We start from the raw sequence: 17,360 nt of genomic DNA, 5'->3' as shown, positions 1-17,360 counted from the left end.
GGAAGGAAGGAAGGAAGGAAGGAAGGAAGGAAGGAGACTTCTTGCTCCTCATGGCCTTGGGCTGCTGGGAGCAGGGGGTGGGGCTTGTTGCATGTGCCCACCCCCTGGGCTCTTTACTGCTGGAGCTCTGCTCCTGTGCACTCCTGCAGGAAATGACCCCTGATGGTCACGTGCCTCTAATGAGATGTCCTCGGCCTGTAGGACTGGTTCCCTGGTTCCCAATCCAATAGACGGCAAAGGCCTTCTTGTCTGAATTAGTAAGGAAGTCGCCGCCGGGTTTTCTTCCCATCTCTAACATGCAATAAACAGAAATTACATCAAACACCGGCTCTGACAGATCACCTTTAGCAAAGTGGCTGCATCCAGAGAAAAAGACCCAGTGGGGGTTGGAGGATGCTATTAAAACGAGAAGTAATTCTGTCCTCCGTCGGCAGTAAAGAGTCATTCCAGCACCCTTAGGGCATCTGGCTTTTTGCCTTTGAAAATACACAGAATCTTACATTTGTATGCAGTGATGAGAGCATCCATCAACTTCCCCGACCCTCTGTCACCTCGCCTTGGATTGAACTTCACCAGAGAAGATGTCTGTGTCTGTTTATTTAGTTAGTCTATGAATTTCACTGACTCGGAAGTTCCTTGGCACAGAAACCTTTTCATGGATTGCATTTGATTCTGATTTTATCTATCTGTCTGTCTGTCTGTCGGGGAGGGCGGGCTATGATGAGAAAGGACAGTCGACTGAAGGAAGTATTGAGCCCAGTCTAGCCTCTAGCCAGCACGGCTGTCAGGATCCGTGCATGACACTGTGCCCACTTGCAAGATCTGGCACAGGGGTCGCCAGCCTTTTTGAACGCATGGACCCCTGTAGAATTCTGGCACAAGCTAGTGAGCGTGACCACAAAATGGTTTCGGTCGGAGGCAGAGACAACCACAGAATGTCAGGGAGTGAGGTTCTGCATAACTCTAATCGTGACTCTTGGGCATTTCAGGTAGAATCCTAGTCTTTGTTGTGTATTGAAACCTATGTTAAGCTTGAGTTCTAAACCAGGATTGTAAATTCACCAATCAGAGCTGCGGAATGTTCTGGAGGGAAGCACTCTGATTGGACCTCATTTGTAAATAGTGATTGGTTGTTAGCTGACTTGTGGGCGTGGCTACCTAAGCCCGGACTGTTAAAAAAAGAGAGCCTGTTGCTCTATGTTTTTGTCTCGTTCTGATTTCTTCTGACTTCGTTCAGAAAGCTGATTCACTGTTCACTAGCTGTGTTGAGTCTCGTACTTAACAGTGTCGGAAGGGACTTCCAGGGTCATCTAGTCCAACCCCCTGCACAACGCAGGAAATTCACAAATACCTCCCCCACAAACACCCCCAGTGACCCACACCCAGAAGATGACAAAAAAACTCCAGGATCTCCAGCCAAACTGGCCTGGAGGAAAATTGCTTCCTGACCTGAATGTGGTGATCGGCATTTCCCTGGGCATGTAAGAAAGGGCCACGAGAACTAAGCACTGAGGCAACCCTTCCTGCCCTCCCTCTCATGATCTGCCTGAGTTCACAGAATCCGCATTGCTGTCAGAGGGCCATCTAGCCTCTGTTTGAAAACCTCCCAAGAAGGCGAGCCCGCCACCTCCCGAGGAAGCCTGTTCCACTGAGTAACCGCTCTAACTGTCAGGAAGTGCTTCCTAATGTTTAGCTGAAAACTGTTTTGATTTAATTTCAACCCGTTGGTTCTGGTCCAACTTTCTGGGGCAACAGAAAACAGGCAGAAGATTTGTTTAACAGGATGCCTTCTTAAATGAACATGCTGTTGTTGTTGTTTTCTTCAATACTCCAAGCTTACCTTCAGTCAGTGTTCCCTCTAAGCTGAGTTAATGTGAGCTAGATCACAGTTTTTTTAGCCTCCGGCTCACACATTTCTGTCATAGCTCAGGAAGGGACGGCTCCAGAGCAAATCAATTTACACTGTAGCCAAACCGCTCGCTCACCACTTTGATGCCAGTAGCTCACGAAGTAGAATTTTTGCTCACAAGACTCCACAGCTTAGAGGGAGCATTGCCTGCAGTCACATAGTAAAGGTCATAGTGCTATGGGGGCAGCTGCTGTCCAATCAGCATCTTTTTAAAAATCTCTGCAGCCAATCACATCTTAAAAGGCCCATCTTAAAGCCATGCTGGACAAAAGCCCCATCTTGGCCATCCCTACTTTCTAAAAACACTTGGTGAGCCCCAGGAAAAGTGTCAGCAGGCACCCAAGTGCCCACGGATACTACGTTGGGGACCCCTGACCTGGTATTTATGATGGCACTTTTTTACCTGGAACCGTTCAGAACAGCTCGCAGATGCAGCTCTGCAAAATGCTACAAACAATCCCACATTAGCTGCTGTAGATTTTCCGGGCTGTGTGGCCGTGGTCTTGGCATTGTAGGACCTGACGTTTCGCCAGCAGCTGTGACTGGCATCCTCAGAGGTATAACACAGAAAGATGGAGGACTCTCTGTGTCAAGGTGAGAAGAGAAAGTAGTCCATCTTTCTGTGTTATACCTCTGAGGGTACCAGTCACAGCTGCTGGCGACACGTCAAGTCCTACAGTGCCAAGACCATGGCCAGACAGCCCAGAAAATCTACAACAGCTGATAAACTACGGCCGTGAAAGCCTTCGAAAACATAATCCCACATTAAACAACCGCAGGCTCTGGCCCATAACTCTGAAGATGCAAAACAGAAGGCGTAAAAGAGGGGGGGAATTAATAGCGATCAGGGGTCATTTCGTAGAAAAAGAGGTGCAGGAGCTCATTAGCATAACTCATTAGCATAACTTATTTGCATATGCCACACCCCCTGACATCACCGGAAGTGTGTCAGAAGGCAACACCGACCACTCAGGCTCCACTGGACTCTTTTGGATTGCTAGCTATTGGGGGGGGGAACATGCAGATTTGTCCTCGCAGAGGAGGGAGAGCTTGTACCTGAATAAAACTTGGTCTTAAAAGGTGCCACTGGACTGTTTTGGACTGTGGGGTCGGGGGGAGCTCTGCAACTAACCTGGCTGCTTCTTGCTCTGCCTGAGGGCTGCTGGGAGCAGGGGGTGGGGCTTGTTGCATGTGCCCGCCCCCTGGGCTCCTTACTGCCGGAGCTCTGCTCTCATGCACTCCTGCAGGAAATGACCCCTGATAGCGATAAGACAAGACAGACTGGAGGCAGACAGAAGAAGCAGAGGAACGCCATTTGAATGGAACAAATGAGAAAATAGCAATGCCACGATCAAACTGTGAAAAGTCCCAGTGAGCAAAACAGGCTTTGCTCGGGCCCGAAGTTATAATGTGGTTGTTGACTTATACATGGACAGGTTATGCTACATAATAAATACAGCAAACAAGCAAACGCTGTGATGTGAATGAGTAGGACATTTAGTAAAGATCATATTATATTATAAAACTTTACGCTATTACAAGGAAAAGTCCATCGTTCTCAATGAGCACCCAGATATAAACTCATTTCGTCCCAATCTTCCTCTGGAGTAATCGTATTGTGCTGAAAGGTGTCAGCCTCTTGATACAGCTCAATGTTATGCTAGAAGCAAACCGATGCTCGACTTCTTCTTTATTTTCTCCAAATTGTCTTCTGGCTCCATTTAAATCGTTTGTATTAGGAGCAAGCCAGTCTTGTCTTCTTTAACTAGGTGCAAAAGCCTTCTGTATTATGCTGGCTGAAATGTTCTCCATGAACACTGTATTTATATATATATAGGCCCTGGTCACACAGGAGGATTTGCCCCGCAGAATGGACGGATTGAGGGCAGATTAAACCGGTGCGATCAGATGCCAACATCTGGCAAGCGTCGCGCACCGCCCCCAACCCGTCCCTTCCGGACGAAGATGCAGAGTTAAAAAAAACCCTGCAAAAAACTAATACCTACTTGAAAACGCGCAGCAGGGGCGGCTGTGTGATCGCGGACACGCATGCGAGGCCCCCTGCCAAACTGTGCAAGCGCACACATGCGCAGCTGACTCGCCTCGCTCTCCTGTCCGTGGCTTCCCCCTCGGCATCTGATCACGCTGGGGAGCATATGCGTGGACGCTCGGGGGATCTATCTGATCCCGCTGCCCCGCTTCTCTTTTGCTGCGGCTCTAAAAAGCCGCACTTGCTGCGGTGTGACCGGGGCCTTTGCAGTAGCAAACCAGTCCTCTTTTCTACCTGGCTGAAAGCCTTCAATTTTAGATGTGGCTGGAAAAATGCTCTCTCCAGCATAATACAGAAAGCTTTTGCACCTAGTTAAAGAAGACAAGACTGGCTTGTTCCTAATACAAACGCTTGAAATGGAGCCAGAAGACAATCTGGAGAAAATAAAGAAGTTAAGCATTGGTTTGCTCCTAACATAACACTGAGCTGTATCAAGAGGCTAACACCTTTCAGCACAATATGATTACTCCTGAGGAAGATTGGGACGAAATGCACTTATATCTAGGTGCTTGAGAATGACGGACTTTTCCTTGTAATATTGTAAGGTTTTATTTATAATATGACTAGGAAAAAGGCCCGTTGTGGAAATAAATACAACGACCTCAAGAAAGAGGCTCTGGGCGGGTGCCCCGGCCTTGGACACTCAGTGTCAATTTGCTGTGGCGACCTCAGCAGGGTATAATGACACTGAGTCCACCATTTTCTCCAGAGGAACTGATCTCCTTGCAGAGAGGGAACCAGAGAGCTGCTGTCTGGACTGGCCCTCCGGCGGGCACAGCAGGTCAGCTGGAAACCGGCTACTTACGATTGCAGGCTTTCCTGTTACAAAGCCTGCCTTCTTCCACTACGCCTTCACAGACCAGGCTGTCATCGGGAAGGGGCTGGCAGGTGCGCGTGCGGGTCTGGAGGCCTCCCCCACAGTCCCGGGTGCATTCTCCCCAGGCTGACCAAGGGTTCCAACCACCTGCAAGAGAGTCGGGAGAAGACAAAAGCAAAACGTCAGCCTTGGTACCTGGAGGCAAGGTTGGGAGAAAAAGGTCAATGGTTTCCACTTTGGATACGCGCCGGAATGTATGTCCGGGGAGGCTATACCTCCAGCAGTCAACTTTCAATGTGTGAATAATTACAGCTGCCCGATCTCACAAGCCTCTTCCACTAGCAGAGGTCTTCGCTAGCAGAAAGAGCCCCCCCCCCCCCGAATTCCAGGCTGGGGTCATTTCGTAGAAAAAGAGGCGCAGGCGCTCATCAGCACAACTCATTAGCATGACTTATTTGCATATGCCACACCCCCTGACAACACCGGAAGTGTGTCAGATGGCAACACCCACCGTTCAGGCTCCACTGGACTGTTTTGGATTGCTAGCTATTGAGGGGGATGTGTAGATCTGCCCTCACAGAGGAGGGAGAGCTTGTACCTGAATAAACCATGGTCTTAAAGGTGCCACTGGACTGTTTTGGACTGGGGGGCCTCTGAAACGTACCTGGCTGCTTCTTGCTCTGACTGAGGGCTGCTGGGAGCAAGGGGTGGGGCTTGCTGCATGTGCCCGCCCCCTGGGCTCTTTACTGCCGGAGCTCCACTCCTGTGCGCTCCCGCAGGAAATGACCCCTGGTTCCAGGTGGTCAGCCGTGTTGGCCTGACGCAGGAGAACAAATGTAGAGTCCAGTGTTGGCACTTTTAAGACCATCAAAGGTTTATTCAAGGCACGAGTTTTCATGTGCAAGGCGCACTTTTTCAAATACAATGGAATGGGAGGAAAGGGTCAAACTTATAGACAGGGGGCTGAACAGCAAAACTAACAGGTAAGATGATGGAGATGTGCAAAGACAAACCTAAATAACAAGGTTAGATTATAAGGTCAACAGTTGTTTTGGTTTAATTCAGGCGGGGCAAGGGCAGCCAAGTAATAAATATGTCAAAATCGGGGATAAATTAAGACACCTTTTCACATGTGTCCCCTATTTTGGCATATGTATTACTTTGCTGTCTTTCCCCCCTTACTTAAATAAAAAGAAAGGTTGACCTTACAGCCTTAGCTATAAGGATGCTCGAAAATCTGCCGGCGCACTCGTCACAAGGAACAGGGAGCTCCTGTTTTGATCGACTGTTTTCTCCGTCGACCCATTCATCCCTGTTCGGGCGGCTTTGCTATATCCCTTCCGAACAGTGCAGGACAACGCAACCGGCCCTCCACATATACGCATTCTCACACAGCCTGAATGCATTCTACTCCCCCCACCTTCCCTTGCGGCTTCGCTGCTCAGTTACACGGATGATTGTGTAACTAGACAGTTAAAGTGGCCGCAAATCATACAAATCGATCGCCGATAAGTGCTGCGCCTTTTTATCTCTACCGTCCCAACATTTGGAGGCCGCCCAAGTTGCCCTTATCGGTGTTCATGGTCACTGACCCGTTTGGATTGGCAGTGTCTTCGCACATGAGTGTTTTGTGTCTTTTTTTGGTGGGAAGGAGACCAACAACAATGAAAACTGGCAGGTATTTAAGGCAATAGATGCTGAATCGAACAGACCTGATGATTGACTCACATCTGATCTCTGCAGGCAAACAAGCGAGCTCAACTGTCAAACACATCCAACGTGAAACTCGCGGCATCCGTCAGTACCAGCCTGAATACCGTAGCTGAACAAGGTCGGGACAAAAGCCATAGAAACGAACGGTTTCCAGGAATTACGGCTCCTCAAGCATGTCCCGGGGTCCTGAACTTCTTGGTTTTCTTTGGTTACCCTTACTTGACAGTCCCTATCCAAGGTAGCAGGAAAAGACTGATGACAGGCTGAAACAACAGCTCCCGTTTTGAACTGAATGGCTCCACAGGGCTCACATCCCCTGTGGCTTTGGGTCCTTTGCCTTGTTCCCATACAAGCTTACCAACTTCCAGGCGGTGGCTGGAGAGCTTCCAGGCAATAAAGATGATGAAGAAGAAGAGATTGGATTTATATCCCACCCTTCACTACCCAAAGGAGTCTCAGAGCGGCTAAAGGTTAAAGGCTAAAGTGGTTAAGACGCTGAACTGCAGGCTGTGGAAGGTCAGTAGTTCAGCGGTTCAAGACCCGGGTGCCGCATGACAGGGTGAGCTCCTGTCTCTAGTTCCAGCTCCTGCCAAACTAGCAGTTCGAAAGCAAGAAATTGCAAGTAGATAAATAGGCACCACTTCGGTGGGAAGGGAACAGCATTCCGTGCCCCTTGGTGTTTAGTCATGCCGGCCACATGACCACGAAAACGTCTTCGGACAGCGCTGGCTCTTCGGCTTTGAAACAGAGATGAGCACCGCAACCCTAGAGTCTGACTCGACTGGCTTTCGAGCAAGGGAACCTTTACCTTTACCTTTTACCTTCACTACCCAAAGGAGTCTCAGAGCGGCTGACAAACTCCTTTCCCTTCCCCTCCCCACAACAGACACCCTGTGAGGTAGGTGGGGCTGAGAGAGCTCTTGACAGAAACTACCCTTGAGAGAACAGCTCCGACAGAACTATGCCTTGCTCAAAGTCATCCAGCCAGGTGCAAGCGGAGGAGTGGGGAATCAAACCCGGTTCTCCCAGGTTAGAGTCCGCGCACTTCACCACTACACCAAACTGGCTCTCAGGAGGAGAAGGAGGAGGAGAAGGAGGAAAAGAAGGAGGCACTTCAATGACTCAGTATCAACAGCAGGTTCTTAACTAGATTCAGGAGGAGGAGGAGGAGAGGAGGAGATTGGATTTATACCCTGACCTTCACTACCCAAAGGTGTCTCAGAGCGGCTTACAAACTCCTTTCCCTTCCCCTCCCCACAACAGACACCCTGTGAGGTAGGTGGGGCTGAGAGAACTCTTGACAGAAACTGCCCTTTTTCAAGAACAGCTGTGCCAGAGTTATGGCTTGCCCTAGGTCATCCAGCCAGGTGCAAGTGGAGGAGTGGGGAATCAAACCCCGTTCTCCCAGATTAGAGTCGGCGCACCTAACCACTACACAAAACTGGCTTTATTGATCAGAGTAAGGTGAAGTCGACTTGGACTCTTTGAGTCTGGAATGACGCATACAAAATAGCAATAGTATATATAGTGGGTTCATACAATACCCCGCCACCTAGAGGCCAATAAGCAATGAATACAGAATGCGGGGAATTGGTTAAGGGTTCGGGGTGAGCGGGAGAGTCGGAGGCATTCACGCCCAAGCGATGAGCACTCAAGGCCAGCAGGCAGATAAGAAGCAAAAACAAAACACAGCTGCAGACCAAAGCACATTCTAGCAGAAGGGAAAAATAACCTCATTGCGGGACTACCTGACAATTGTAAGCTGTTTGAACTATGAGGAAAGCTATGGTAAAAATGTTCAAATGAATGAATGTCATTAGAACAGATAAAAGGTAGAGTGATTCACACATGGAATTCACTGCCACCAGAGGTGGTGGCAGCTACAAGCATGGACAGCTTCAAGAGGGAATCAGATAATCATATGGAGCAGAGGTCCATCAGTGGCTATTAGCCACAAGGTATAGATAGGAAACTCTCAGTCTGGGGCAAGTGTTGCTCTTTATTCTTGGTGCTTGTGGGGGGGGGCAGTGGGAGGGCTTCTTGTGTCCTGGCCCCACTGGTGGACCCTCCTGATGGCGCCTGGTATTCTTGGCCACTGTGTGACACAGAGTGTTGGACTGGATGGGCCATTAGCCCGATTCAACACTGGCTTCTCTTACGTTCTTATGTTCTAATGAATTAATGAATGAATGAGTGAGAGAGTGAGTGAGTGAATGAATGAATGAATGAACAAGACCCTGCCTCAACCCACAACTCTTTGATATCCTGCCTCATGTCTGATGGTTTCTTTCCAACTTTCTCTTGGCTACGCTTTCTCCTTTAGCTGGTATGAAGCTTTCCCTAAAGATCATCAGGTTTGCAGGCCCTAATTCCTTCCTTAGATTGAATGGGATTTCCCCCAAATGGGGACACCGTACCAGCTTCTTTCTTCTGTCTTGATGGATGTTGTCACACCTTGCAGGTCAGAGTTGGAACTCCTCTCTGGCTCAATATGATCTGCCCTTCAATAGTTTTTTCTCTCTTTTTAATTAAACCCAAAGACTACCCATATGATCCTCCTGCCGATTAGGTGACCAAGTCCACAAGAGGCTTTGGCAGCCAATCCTCTCCCTAGGTTACACTTTTAGCTACCTAAGTGCATCACATCCTGTGACACGACTTAGATTTATTTTTGCACAGTGACAAATAAGATGAGAATGGGCAGTGGTAGAGTCACCAGCCATGCTTCCTGGGTCTCAATTCTGACATTTGTCTTGGAAGCCAATTTGGCTGGGGATCCTGAAGGTTTTTTGTCCTCTTTTGGGCACGGAGGTTGTGGTCACTGGGGTCGTGGGGGGGTATTTGTGAGTGTCTTGTCTTGTTCAGGGGGTTGGACTAGAAGAAGAAGAAGAAGAGATTGGATTTATATCCCGCCCTTCACTTGGAGTCTCAGAGCGGTTTACAAACTCCTTTCCCTTCCCCTCCACAGACACCCTGTGAGGTGGGTGGGGCTGAGAGAACTCTGACACGAACTGCTCTTTTTTCAAGGACAGCTGTGCCAGAGCTTGTGACTGACCCAAGGTCACATCAGCAGGTGCAAGTGGAGGAGTGGGGAATCAAACCCGGTTCTCCCAGATTAGAGTCCGCACACTTAACTACAACACGAAACTGACTAGATGACCCTGGAGATCCCTTCCAACTCTATGATTCTATTATTCTAAGCAGTTTCAGGGATTCAAACAGCTTTGAATGATCTCCAAAAGCGGCATATTCTCTCCTGCAGCTCATACCTAGCAGAGTATTTCACCTTCAAGAAATCTGAAGGCAGGTAATCCCCCCCCCCTTCTTGAAGGTCACTTTTGCTGTCCGAGCAATGACTTTTCTAATGGCATACACAAGCAGGTTGCTTTGTCTCTTCCATTTCCCGACAAGAGACAGATCGTGTTTCTAGGCCGTCAACGTCTATTGACATAATGGCATCCCTTTAATGTCTCACTCAGCCCGATCAATACCATATCCGTAACCAGACACATTAAACTGGGTAAAGGCTAATAAACTATTTTCTCTGTGCTATTAAGAAGGCTTTCTTTCCTCCTCCTCCTGCTGTGGGGAGATGGGGGAAAGGTGGAAGGTTGTCCGTGCCCCAAGCAGCCATTTTGATAGGTAAATGACAGATTGGACCGCTTTTTGACGGGCAGTGAAGCAAAATGCCTAATTGCTGCCATGCATTACAAGGCAATTTCATACTGCAGCATTAAGCAAGATGCATTTGTACCATCGAAGATGACTGCCAATCAGAAAAGACTTCTTCTCTGGCTTAATGATAGGTTATTTAAACAAGCTCATGTTTTACCATGCAGCCCATTATGATTTCATTAAAAACCATAAAGATAGGCTGGGCTGAGCTTCCTTGCTTGCTTTCATTAATTAATAGATCTTCTAGAAACGCTGGTCAGAGAAACAAAGTTAAAAATTTTTAAAAAAAACACTGACAGGGGAAGAATGTGGATTTTGAGTTGAATCAAATTTTGTAGATCGTTTCATACATTTCCAAGGATATTCAATAAGGGCAAAGCATTTTCCCAAACGGTGATGAAAATTGCACAAATCATCCTCTGCTTTTCGCCCAGAGTTGGGGAAAGCCCCCAAAGCCAGTTTTTTTTTACATTCCAAGGAGCTTTGCATTCCCTGAGCTTGTCCCACCAAACTAGTATTTGTCCCACCAAGCTTGTACCATCAAGTACTTGAAGGGGAAGAAAAATGAACTTGTCCCACCAAGCTCAGGAAAGGTCTTTGATCTACCTGACTTTAAAGAAGAGTCTTCCTTAGTAAGCTCTCCCAACCCCCAGATCTCAGGACCCTGGTTTTCCAATCAAGGGGTAAATCAGAGAATCTGTGACAACTGGAAGAAAAGCCTCCAGGGCCACTGAGGAAACCTGGGAATCAACAATTGGGTTAGGTAGCCCAACCAGACTGAGAACCTCATCTTTCCAGGACAGTGTGATCCCATTGGGTCTGGTGAGTGTATCGTAGGCCTCAGAAGAATGTTTACAAGATGGCTGATCAAAACATGGTTGCGAAATGCATGGCTCCCCCATACACTTGGGGTGATCCAGACCCTCAAAGTGTTGTACCCCTTCTTGATGGCCCAGAACTACATAAAAGACAGGCTGTTAAGAACATAAGAAGAATCCTACTGGATATGACCAGTGGTCCATCTTATTCAGCATCCTGTCTTGTACAGTAGACAACCATTTCCTCTAGAGAGCCAACAACAGGGCATAGATGCCAAGGTCTTTCCCCGATGTTGCCACCTGGCCCTAGAGTTCAGAGGTTGACTGTCTCTGAACCCGGAGTTCCCCTTAGCCACCATGGCCAGTAGCCACTGATAGAACTATCCTCCATGAATACCTTTTTAAAGCTGTCTATTCCTGTGGCCATCACTACATCCTCTGGCAGTGAATTCCATATTTTAATCCCTTTCTGCATAAAGAAGTACTTCTTTTTGTCCAGCCTGAATTTACTAACCACCAGCTTCACTGCATGCCATTGTGTTGTGTTCTAGTATTTGGGGAGAGGGAGAAAAAAGTTTTCTTTCTCAGCTCTTTCCACCCCATGCATAATAGTCAGCCCACTGTTCCTTTCGCGACAGTCCCTCCAATTTGTCTGGATCAAGCTCAGGGCTATTTCTGGGCAGGAACGCACAGGAACGGAGTTCTGGCTGGCTTCAGAGTTGGCCACGCCCACTACAGCCAAAACCTCTGCGTGCATGGCTACAGAGGGAAAGCCTGGAGAGCTAAAAAAAACCCCAGCGACTCTGTGGTGGGCGTGCCGGGGGGGGCTGGAAGGATCGGGGGTATTTAAATGCCTCCCCGTGCCTTCCCCGGCCTGTCCAAGGGCCGGCTTGCCCAAGCTCCCCGGAGTCACGGGGCGCTCAGGCAAGCCAAGGGAAGGCATGGGGCTGTGACCACTACACCAGTTTGGTGTCGTGGTTAAGTGCGTGGACTCTAATCTGGGAGAACCAGGTTTGCTTCCCCACTCCTCCACTTGCACCTGGCTGGATGACCTTGGGCAAGCTGTAGTTCTGATAAGAGCTGTCCTTGAAAAAGAGCAGTTTCTGTCAGAGCTCTCTCAGCCCCGCCTACCTCACAGGGTGTCTGTTGTGGGGAGGGGAAGGGAAAGGAGTTTGTAAGCCGCTCTGAGACACCTTTGGGTAGTGAAGGGCGGGGTATAAATCCAATCTCTTCTTCTTCTCTTCTTCTAATGAGCTGTGCTGTTGGGAGTGTGGCCTAATAAGCTGATACGTTTCTGCTGTTGGGGGTGTGGCCTATTATGCTAATGAGTTCCGGCTGGGCTTTTTCTACCAAAAAAGCCCTGATCGAGCTCATTCATTCGCTCTCAGGTGCAGAATCCTCCCAGGGGCCACCAAGTGCTTCCCAGAATCTGGAATGATCTCCTTTTTCCCCCCATAGGACTCCTAGTGAAAGATACTTCTGCCTATATTTTCCTCTTCCTGCTTGCTGGTGCCCCATATTCAAGACACCGATGTGCCAAAGTGGACTTTATTGCCTTGTTTACTTGTTTATTACAATCCTGAACACAAATTGCATGTGCATGATCTACCACTGGGCGAATGGCTCATCGTGCTCTTTGTGCCATCGCACAGACATCTCTTGGAGAGTGGGGGTCACCATCCACAACTTGTCTGAAGGTGCCTCCAGATCATACCTTCTCAACAGACTTCTTACAGTCTCTCCCCATATGTGCCCCGTAGAGCTTTAAGCTCGGCAGAGCAATATCTACTGGAAGTCCCAGCCCAAAAGACCTCTGCTTGGCATTGACGAAGGCCAGGACCTTCTCCGCCCTGGCTCCAACCTACGGTTGCCAAGTCCCCCGGGGGGGGGGGGCGGGGAACGCCCCGCTCGATGGGTCCGTTCCCTGCCGGCTCGGATTGGGCCGCCAGGGGAACCCCACCCACAAAATGCCAGGATTGCAGAGACGTACCCACTGTGATGACGACACCCAGAGTTGACATCATTGTGTCGAGCACGTTGCAGGGGGGGACATTCTATCATTCAAGAGAAGACTCTATGTCCCCCCCGAATGATAGTGGTCCCACCCCCAGCATGCCTGATGTGATGACGTCACGTCTGGGTCACGTCATCATGGCATGCACATTTTGTGCGGGCCCCGAGAAACTCCTGGGTAGCTTCCAATTGAGATTGGGGCCCTGCAGGCCTTATTTCGGTTCGGCAAGGCCTGCAAAACAGAGCTGTTCTGCCAGTCTTTCAGCTAACTGGCACGTGCCCATCCATTCCGGCCCCTCCTGCCCAAACTGCCTTACGGTGCAGATGGCAGTTGTCACCATCAATTGTAATTGGACTGCTGCCCGCCTGGTCTTCAATACAAGTGGCACAATGGATTATTATTGGCACGCCATCTGTCTTTCAATCTGGACTCTGACAGCGATGGTTTTAGAAGGGTGTTTTGTATATTTATGTTGTGACACGCCCTGAGCCCACTTTCGGGGGAGGGCGGGATATAAAAGAAATAAAGGAATAGAGTATTCTCGAATCTTCTGCTTATTTGGAACTTTAAGAACAACTACGGAATCTGTACACAGGGCAGCAAAAGCCCAAAGATATTCACATCAGATCCACTTAAAAATGTAAGAGAGCCAGTTTGGTGTGGTGGTTAAGTGTGCGGACTCTAATCTGGGAAAACCGGGTTTGATTTCCCCACTCCTCCACGTGCACCTGGCTGGATGACCTTGGGCAAGCCGTAGTTCTGATAAGAGCTGTTCTTGAAAAAGAGCCGTTTCTGTCAAGAGCTCTCTCAGCCCCACCGACCTCACAGGGTGTCTGTTGGGGGGAGGGGAAGGAGTTTGTAAGCCACTCTGAGACTCCTTTGGGTAGTGAAGGGCAGGGTATAAATCCAACCTCCTCCTCCTCCTCCTCCTCCTCCTCGGAAAGGGGATTGTCAGTCGCTCTGAGACGCCTTCAGGTAGTGAAGGGTGGGGTATAAATCCAATCTCCTCCTCCTCCTCCTCCTCCTCTTCTTCTTCTTCTTCTTCTTCTTCTTCTTCTTCTTCTTCTTCTTCTTCTTCTTCTTCTTCTTCTTCTTCTTCTTCTTCTTCTTCTTCTTCTTCTTCTTCGGATGAAACTTGTGCTTAAAGAAATCCACCACATCCCCAGCAACCTGACCCAGGCTTATTATCAGAACATTCTTCCCTCTGCCCAGCCTAAAATGTTTCTGCTACATTTGGAGACCATTTCTCATCTGCTTTATTTCAGATGTTCTAGTAGAGATGCCAGCCTCCAGGTGGGACCTGGGAATGCCCTGGAATCACAGCTCATCTCCAGACTACAGAGGACAGCTCCTCTGGAGAAAATGGATGTTTTGGAGAGTGGACTCTATGGCTTTGTAGCCCACTGAGGTCTATGTCCTCCCTGGGCTCCATACCCAAATCTCCAGGAGTTTCCCAACCTGGATCTGGCAACACTGCCCCCATAGCCCCCACAAGTAGCCAGAGAGGACCTGGAAACCCTATATTCTAGCAGGTTCTGAAATTTCAGCTGGTCTTCCCTGTTCAGCCCCAGCATTCTAGGGCTCCTTGTGTCCTGGCCCCACTGCTGGAACTTCTGAGGGCACCTAGTGCTTTTGGCCACTGTGTGACACAGAGTGTTGGACTGGATGGGCCACTGGCCTGATCCAACATTGGTTTCTCTTATGTTCTTATGACTGGGGCAAGGGATGCTCTGTCTTCTTGGTGCTTCGGGGGGCAACTGTGGGAAGGCTCCTAGTGTCCTGGCCCCACTTCTGGACCTCCTGAGGGCACCTGGTATTTTTGGCCACTGTGTGACAGAGTGTTGGACTAGATAGGCCTTTGGCCTGATCCAAAATTGGCTTCTCTTATGTTCTTAATATGGAATAGAGGTCCGTCAGTGGCTATTAGCCACAAGGTATAGATAGGGACTCTGGGGCAAGTGATGCTCTGTCTTCTTGGTGCTTGGAGGGGCAACAGTGGGAGGGCTCCTAGTGTCCTGGCCCCACTGGTGGACCTCCTGAAGGCACCTGGTGTTTTTGGCCACTGTGTGACACAGAGTGTTGGGCTGGATGGGCCATTGGTCTGATCCAACATTGACTTCTCTTATGTTCTTAATATGGAGCAGAGGTCCGTCAGTGGCTATTAGCCAAAAGGTATAGATAGGGACTCTGGGGCAAGTGATGCTCTGTATTCTTGGTGCTTGGGGGGGCAACAGTGGGAGGGCTCCTAGTGTCCTGGCCCCACTGGTGGACCTCCTGAAGGCACCTGGTGTTTTTGGCCACTGTGTGACACAGAGTGTTGGGCTGGATGGGCCATTGGTCTGATCCAACATTGACTTCTCTTATGTTCTTAATATGGAGCAGAGGTCCGTCAGTGGCTATTAGCCAAAAGGTATAGATAGGGACTCTGGGGCAAGTGATGCTCTGTATTCTTGGTGCTTGGGGGGGCAACAGTGGGAGGGCTCCTAGTGTCCTGGCCCCACTGGTGGACCTCCTGAAGGCACCTGGTGTTTTTGGCCACTGTGTGACACAGAGTGTTGGGCTGGATGGGCCATTGGTCTGATCCAACATTGACTTCTCTTATGTTCTTAATATGGAGCAGAGGTCCGTCAGTGGCTATTAGCCAAAAGGTATAGATAGGGACTCTGGGGCAAGTGATGCTCTGTATTCTTGGTGCTTGGGGGGGCAACAGTGGGAAGGCTCCTAGTGTCCTGGCCCCACTGCTGGACTTTCTGAGGGCACCTGCTGTTTTTGGCCATGGTGTGACACAGAGTGTTGGACTAGATGGGCCATTGGCCTGATCCAACATGGGCTTCTCTTAGGTTCTTATGTTCATTTCACCTTAGCTTACCCGGTAACGGTGGGAGACCTCCCAGAAGGGTTGCCAAGTCTGGGTGGAGAACTACTTGGAGATTTTGGGGTGGAGCCTGGGGATGGTCCTCAGCAGGGCACAATGTCATACAGTCCCCCCACCCCCAAGCAGTATTTTTCTCCAGGGGAACTAATCTCTGTCATCTAGAGAGCAGCTGAAATTCCAGGATATTTCCAGGGTACATCTGGAGGTTGGGAACCCTATCTCCCAGTGATGCTCTTGAGATGTTCCCTGCCCTTGCTCAATGGAGCGGTCGGGGGGGCATGGTGGGAAGAAATAACACTGGGAAGGCATTTCCTGTTTCAGAACAGGAAGTGGTTATCATGCTGCTCTAGGAGTTTCATAAACAAGCCCGTAGCTATATTTCATAGGGGCATTTCGGGGCCTCGCCCCCCGACTTCCTGCCAAGGCCCCCTGACTTTCATCCAGCCCTCACCACCCTGGCTCTCTGGGCCGCACGGAGGACTGCCAACTCTCTGGGCCACCCAGTGGACTCCCCATCGCCTCCCCTTCCCCAAGTGTGGCTTGCTTCTCTGCTTAGGCTTGCAGAGTGTGAATGCTGCAAAAGTGAGTTTTTAATTATTTTATCTTTTTTTGTGACCTCAGTGCCCCCTGATTTATTTAAAGCCCCCCCCCCAAATTATAAAATCCTGGCTACAAGCCTGTTCGTAAATCGGTATTTTATGGGAAATCCTAGAGTGTTACGCTGCCACTTCCTGTTTTGAAACAGGAAGTGCCTTCCAAGGAGACTCTGCCTCCCCCGTGCTCCAGGGGATTGCCAGCAGAGGGCTAGCCTCCCAAATCTGAGCCCTGCTGTACTACCAGACACACGCATACGGAAACGTCCCTGCTTCTCACAGACACAAGGTCTCATCTGCAAATTTATGTTTGCATAAAGAATTGTTATGACCCTATTTTCTCGGCTCGCTTCAGTCTGCAAAGAGCTCTTGAAAGCACGGCATGCCAGTTAAAATGTCATGTTCCTTCTCATTGCTTATGACAAGCATCGAATTACAAGCGCCGCGGCTTCAATTGGCCCTGAATTCTTTTTCCCATTTCAGCCTTCTACCGCTCAGGCCTCTCAACAATTTTGGCACAGTATGTCTCGGCAGAGATGCTGGAACTAAGAATCTCTTGAGGACAATGTAGCTTCGTGGCTATCCAGGTTTACCTGTATCTGGATGAATGCTGAGATCCTGACCACATGAAGAGAGAGGCAGGGGTAAGGAGCACGGCGCAGTGAGGGTGGGGTGGAGGTCTGGGAGTCTGGCATCCTTCCGGGGTGGGGCATGGCTCATCTTGGGTGGGGCTCTGCCCCCCAACGCCCCACTGCGGCTATGGGCCAACAAGACCACTGAGCTATTAGACTCAGTGAAGACCAGCAGTCAGAGAGGTCACAGCTTGTAAGGGGTCATCTAATCCAGTCCCCTCCCCAATATGGGAAATCGGCCAGGGCTATTTTTGGGCAGGAATG

At 49.5% G+C, this 17,360-nt stretch overlaps 1 protein-coding gene across 1 annotated transcript in view; it reads right to left on the bottom strand.

Moving 5' to 3' along the window:
• The window catches only part of ADGRB1 (adhesion G protein-coupled receptor B1), a 184,770-nt gene that overhangs the window by 88,232 nt on the left and 79,178 nt on the right, over nt 1-17,360 (bottom strand). The window contains exon 4 of the mRNA XM_015418928.1: nt 4,765-4,923. Within this exon, the coding sequence (XP_015274414.1) occupies nt 4,765-4,923 (159 nt within the window). The remainder of the gene's footprint in view (nt 1-4,764; nt 4,924-17,360) is intronic.

Source organism: Gekko japonicus, unplaced genomic scaffold (assembly GCF_001447785.1).
Source record: "Gekko japonicus isolate JY-2015 unplaced genomic scaffold, Gekko_japonicus_V1.1 scaffold2299, whole genome shotgun sequence".
Lineage (NCBI taxonomy): Eukaryota > Metazoa > Chordata > Lepidosauria > Squamata > Gekkonidae > Gekko > Gekko japonicus.
This window is presented reverse-complemented; position numbering and strand designations above follow the sequence as displayed.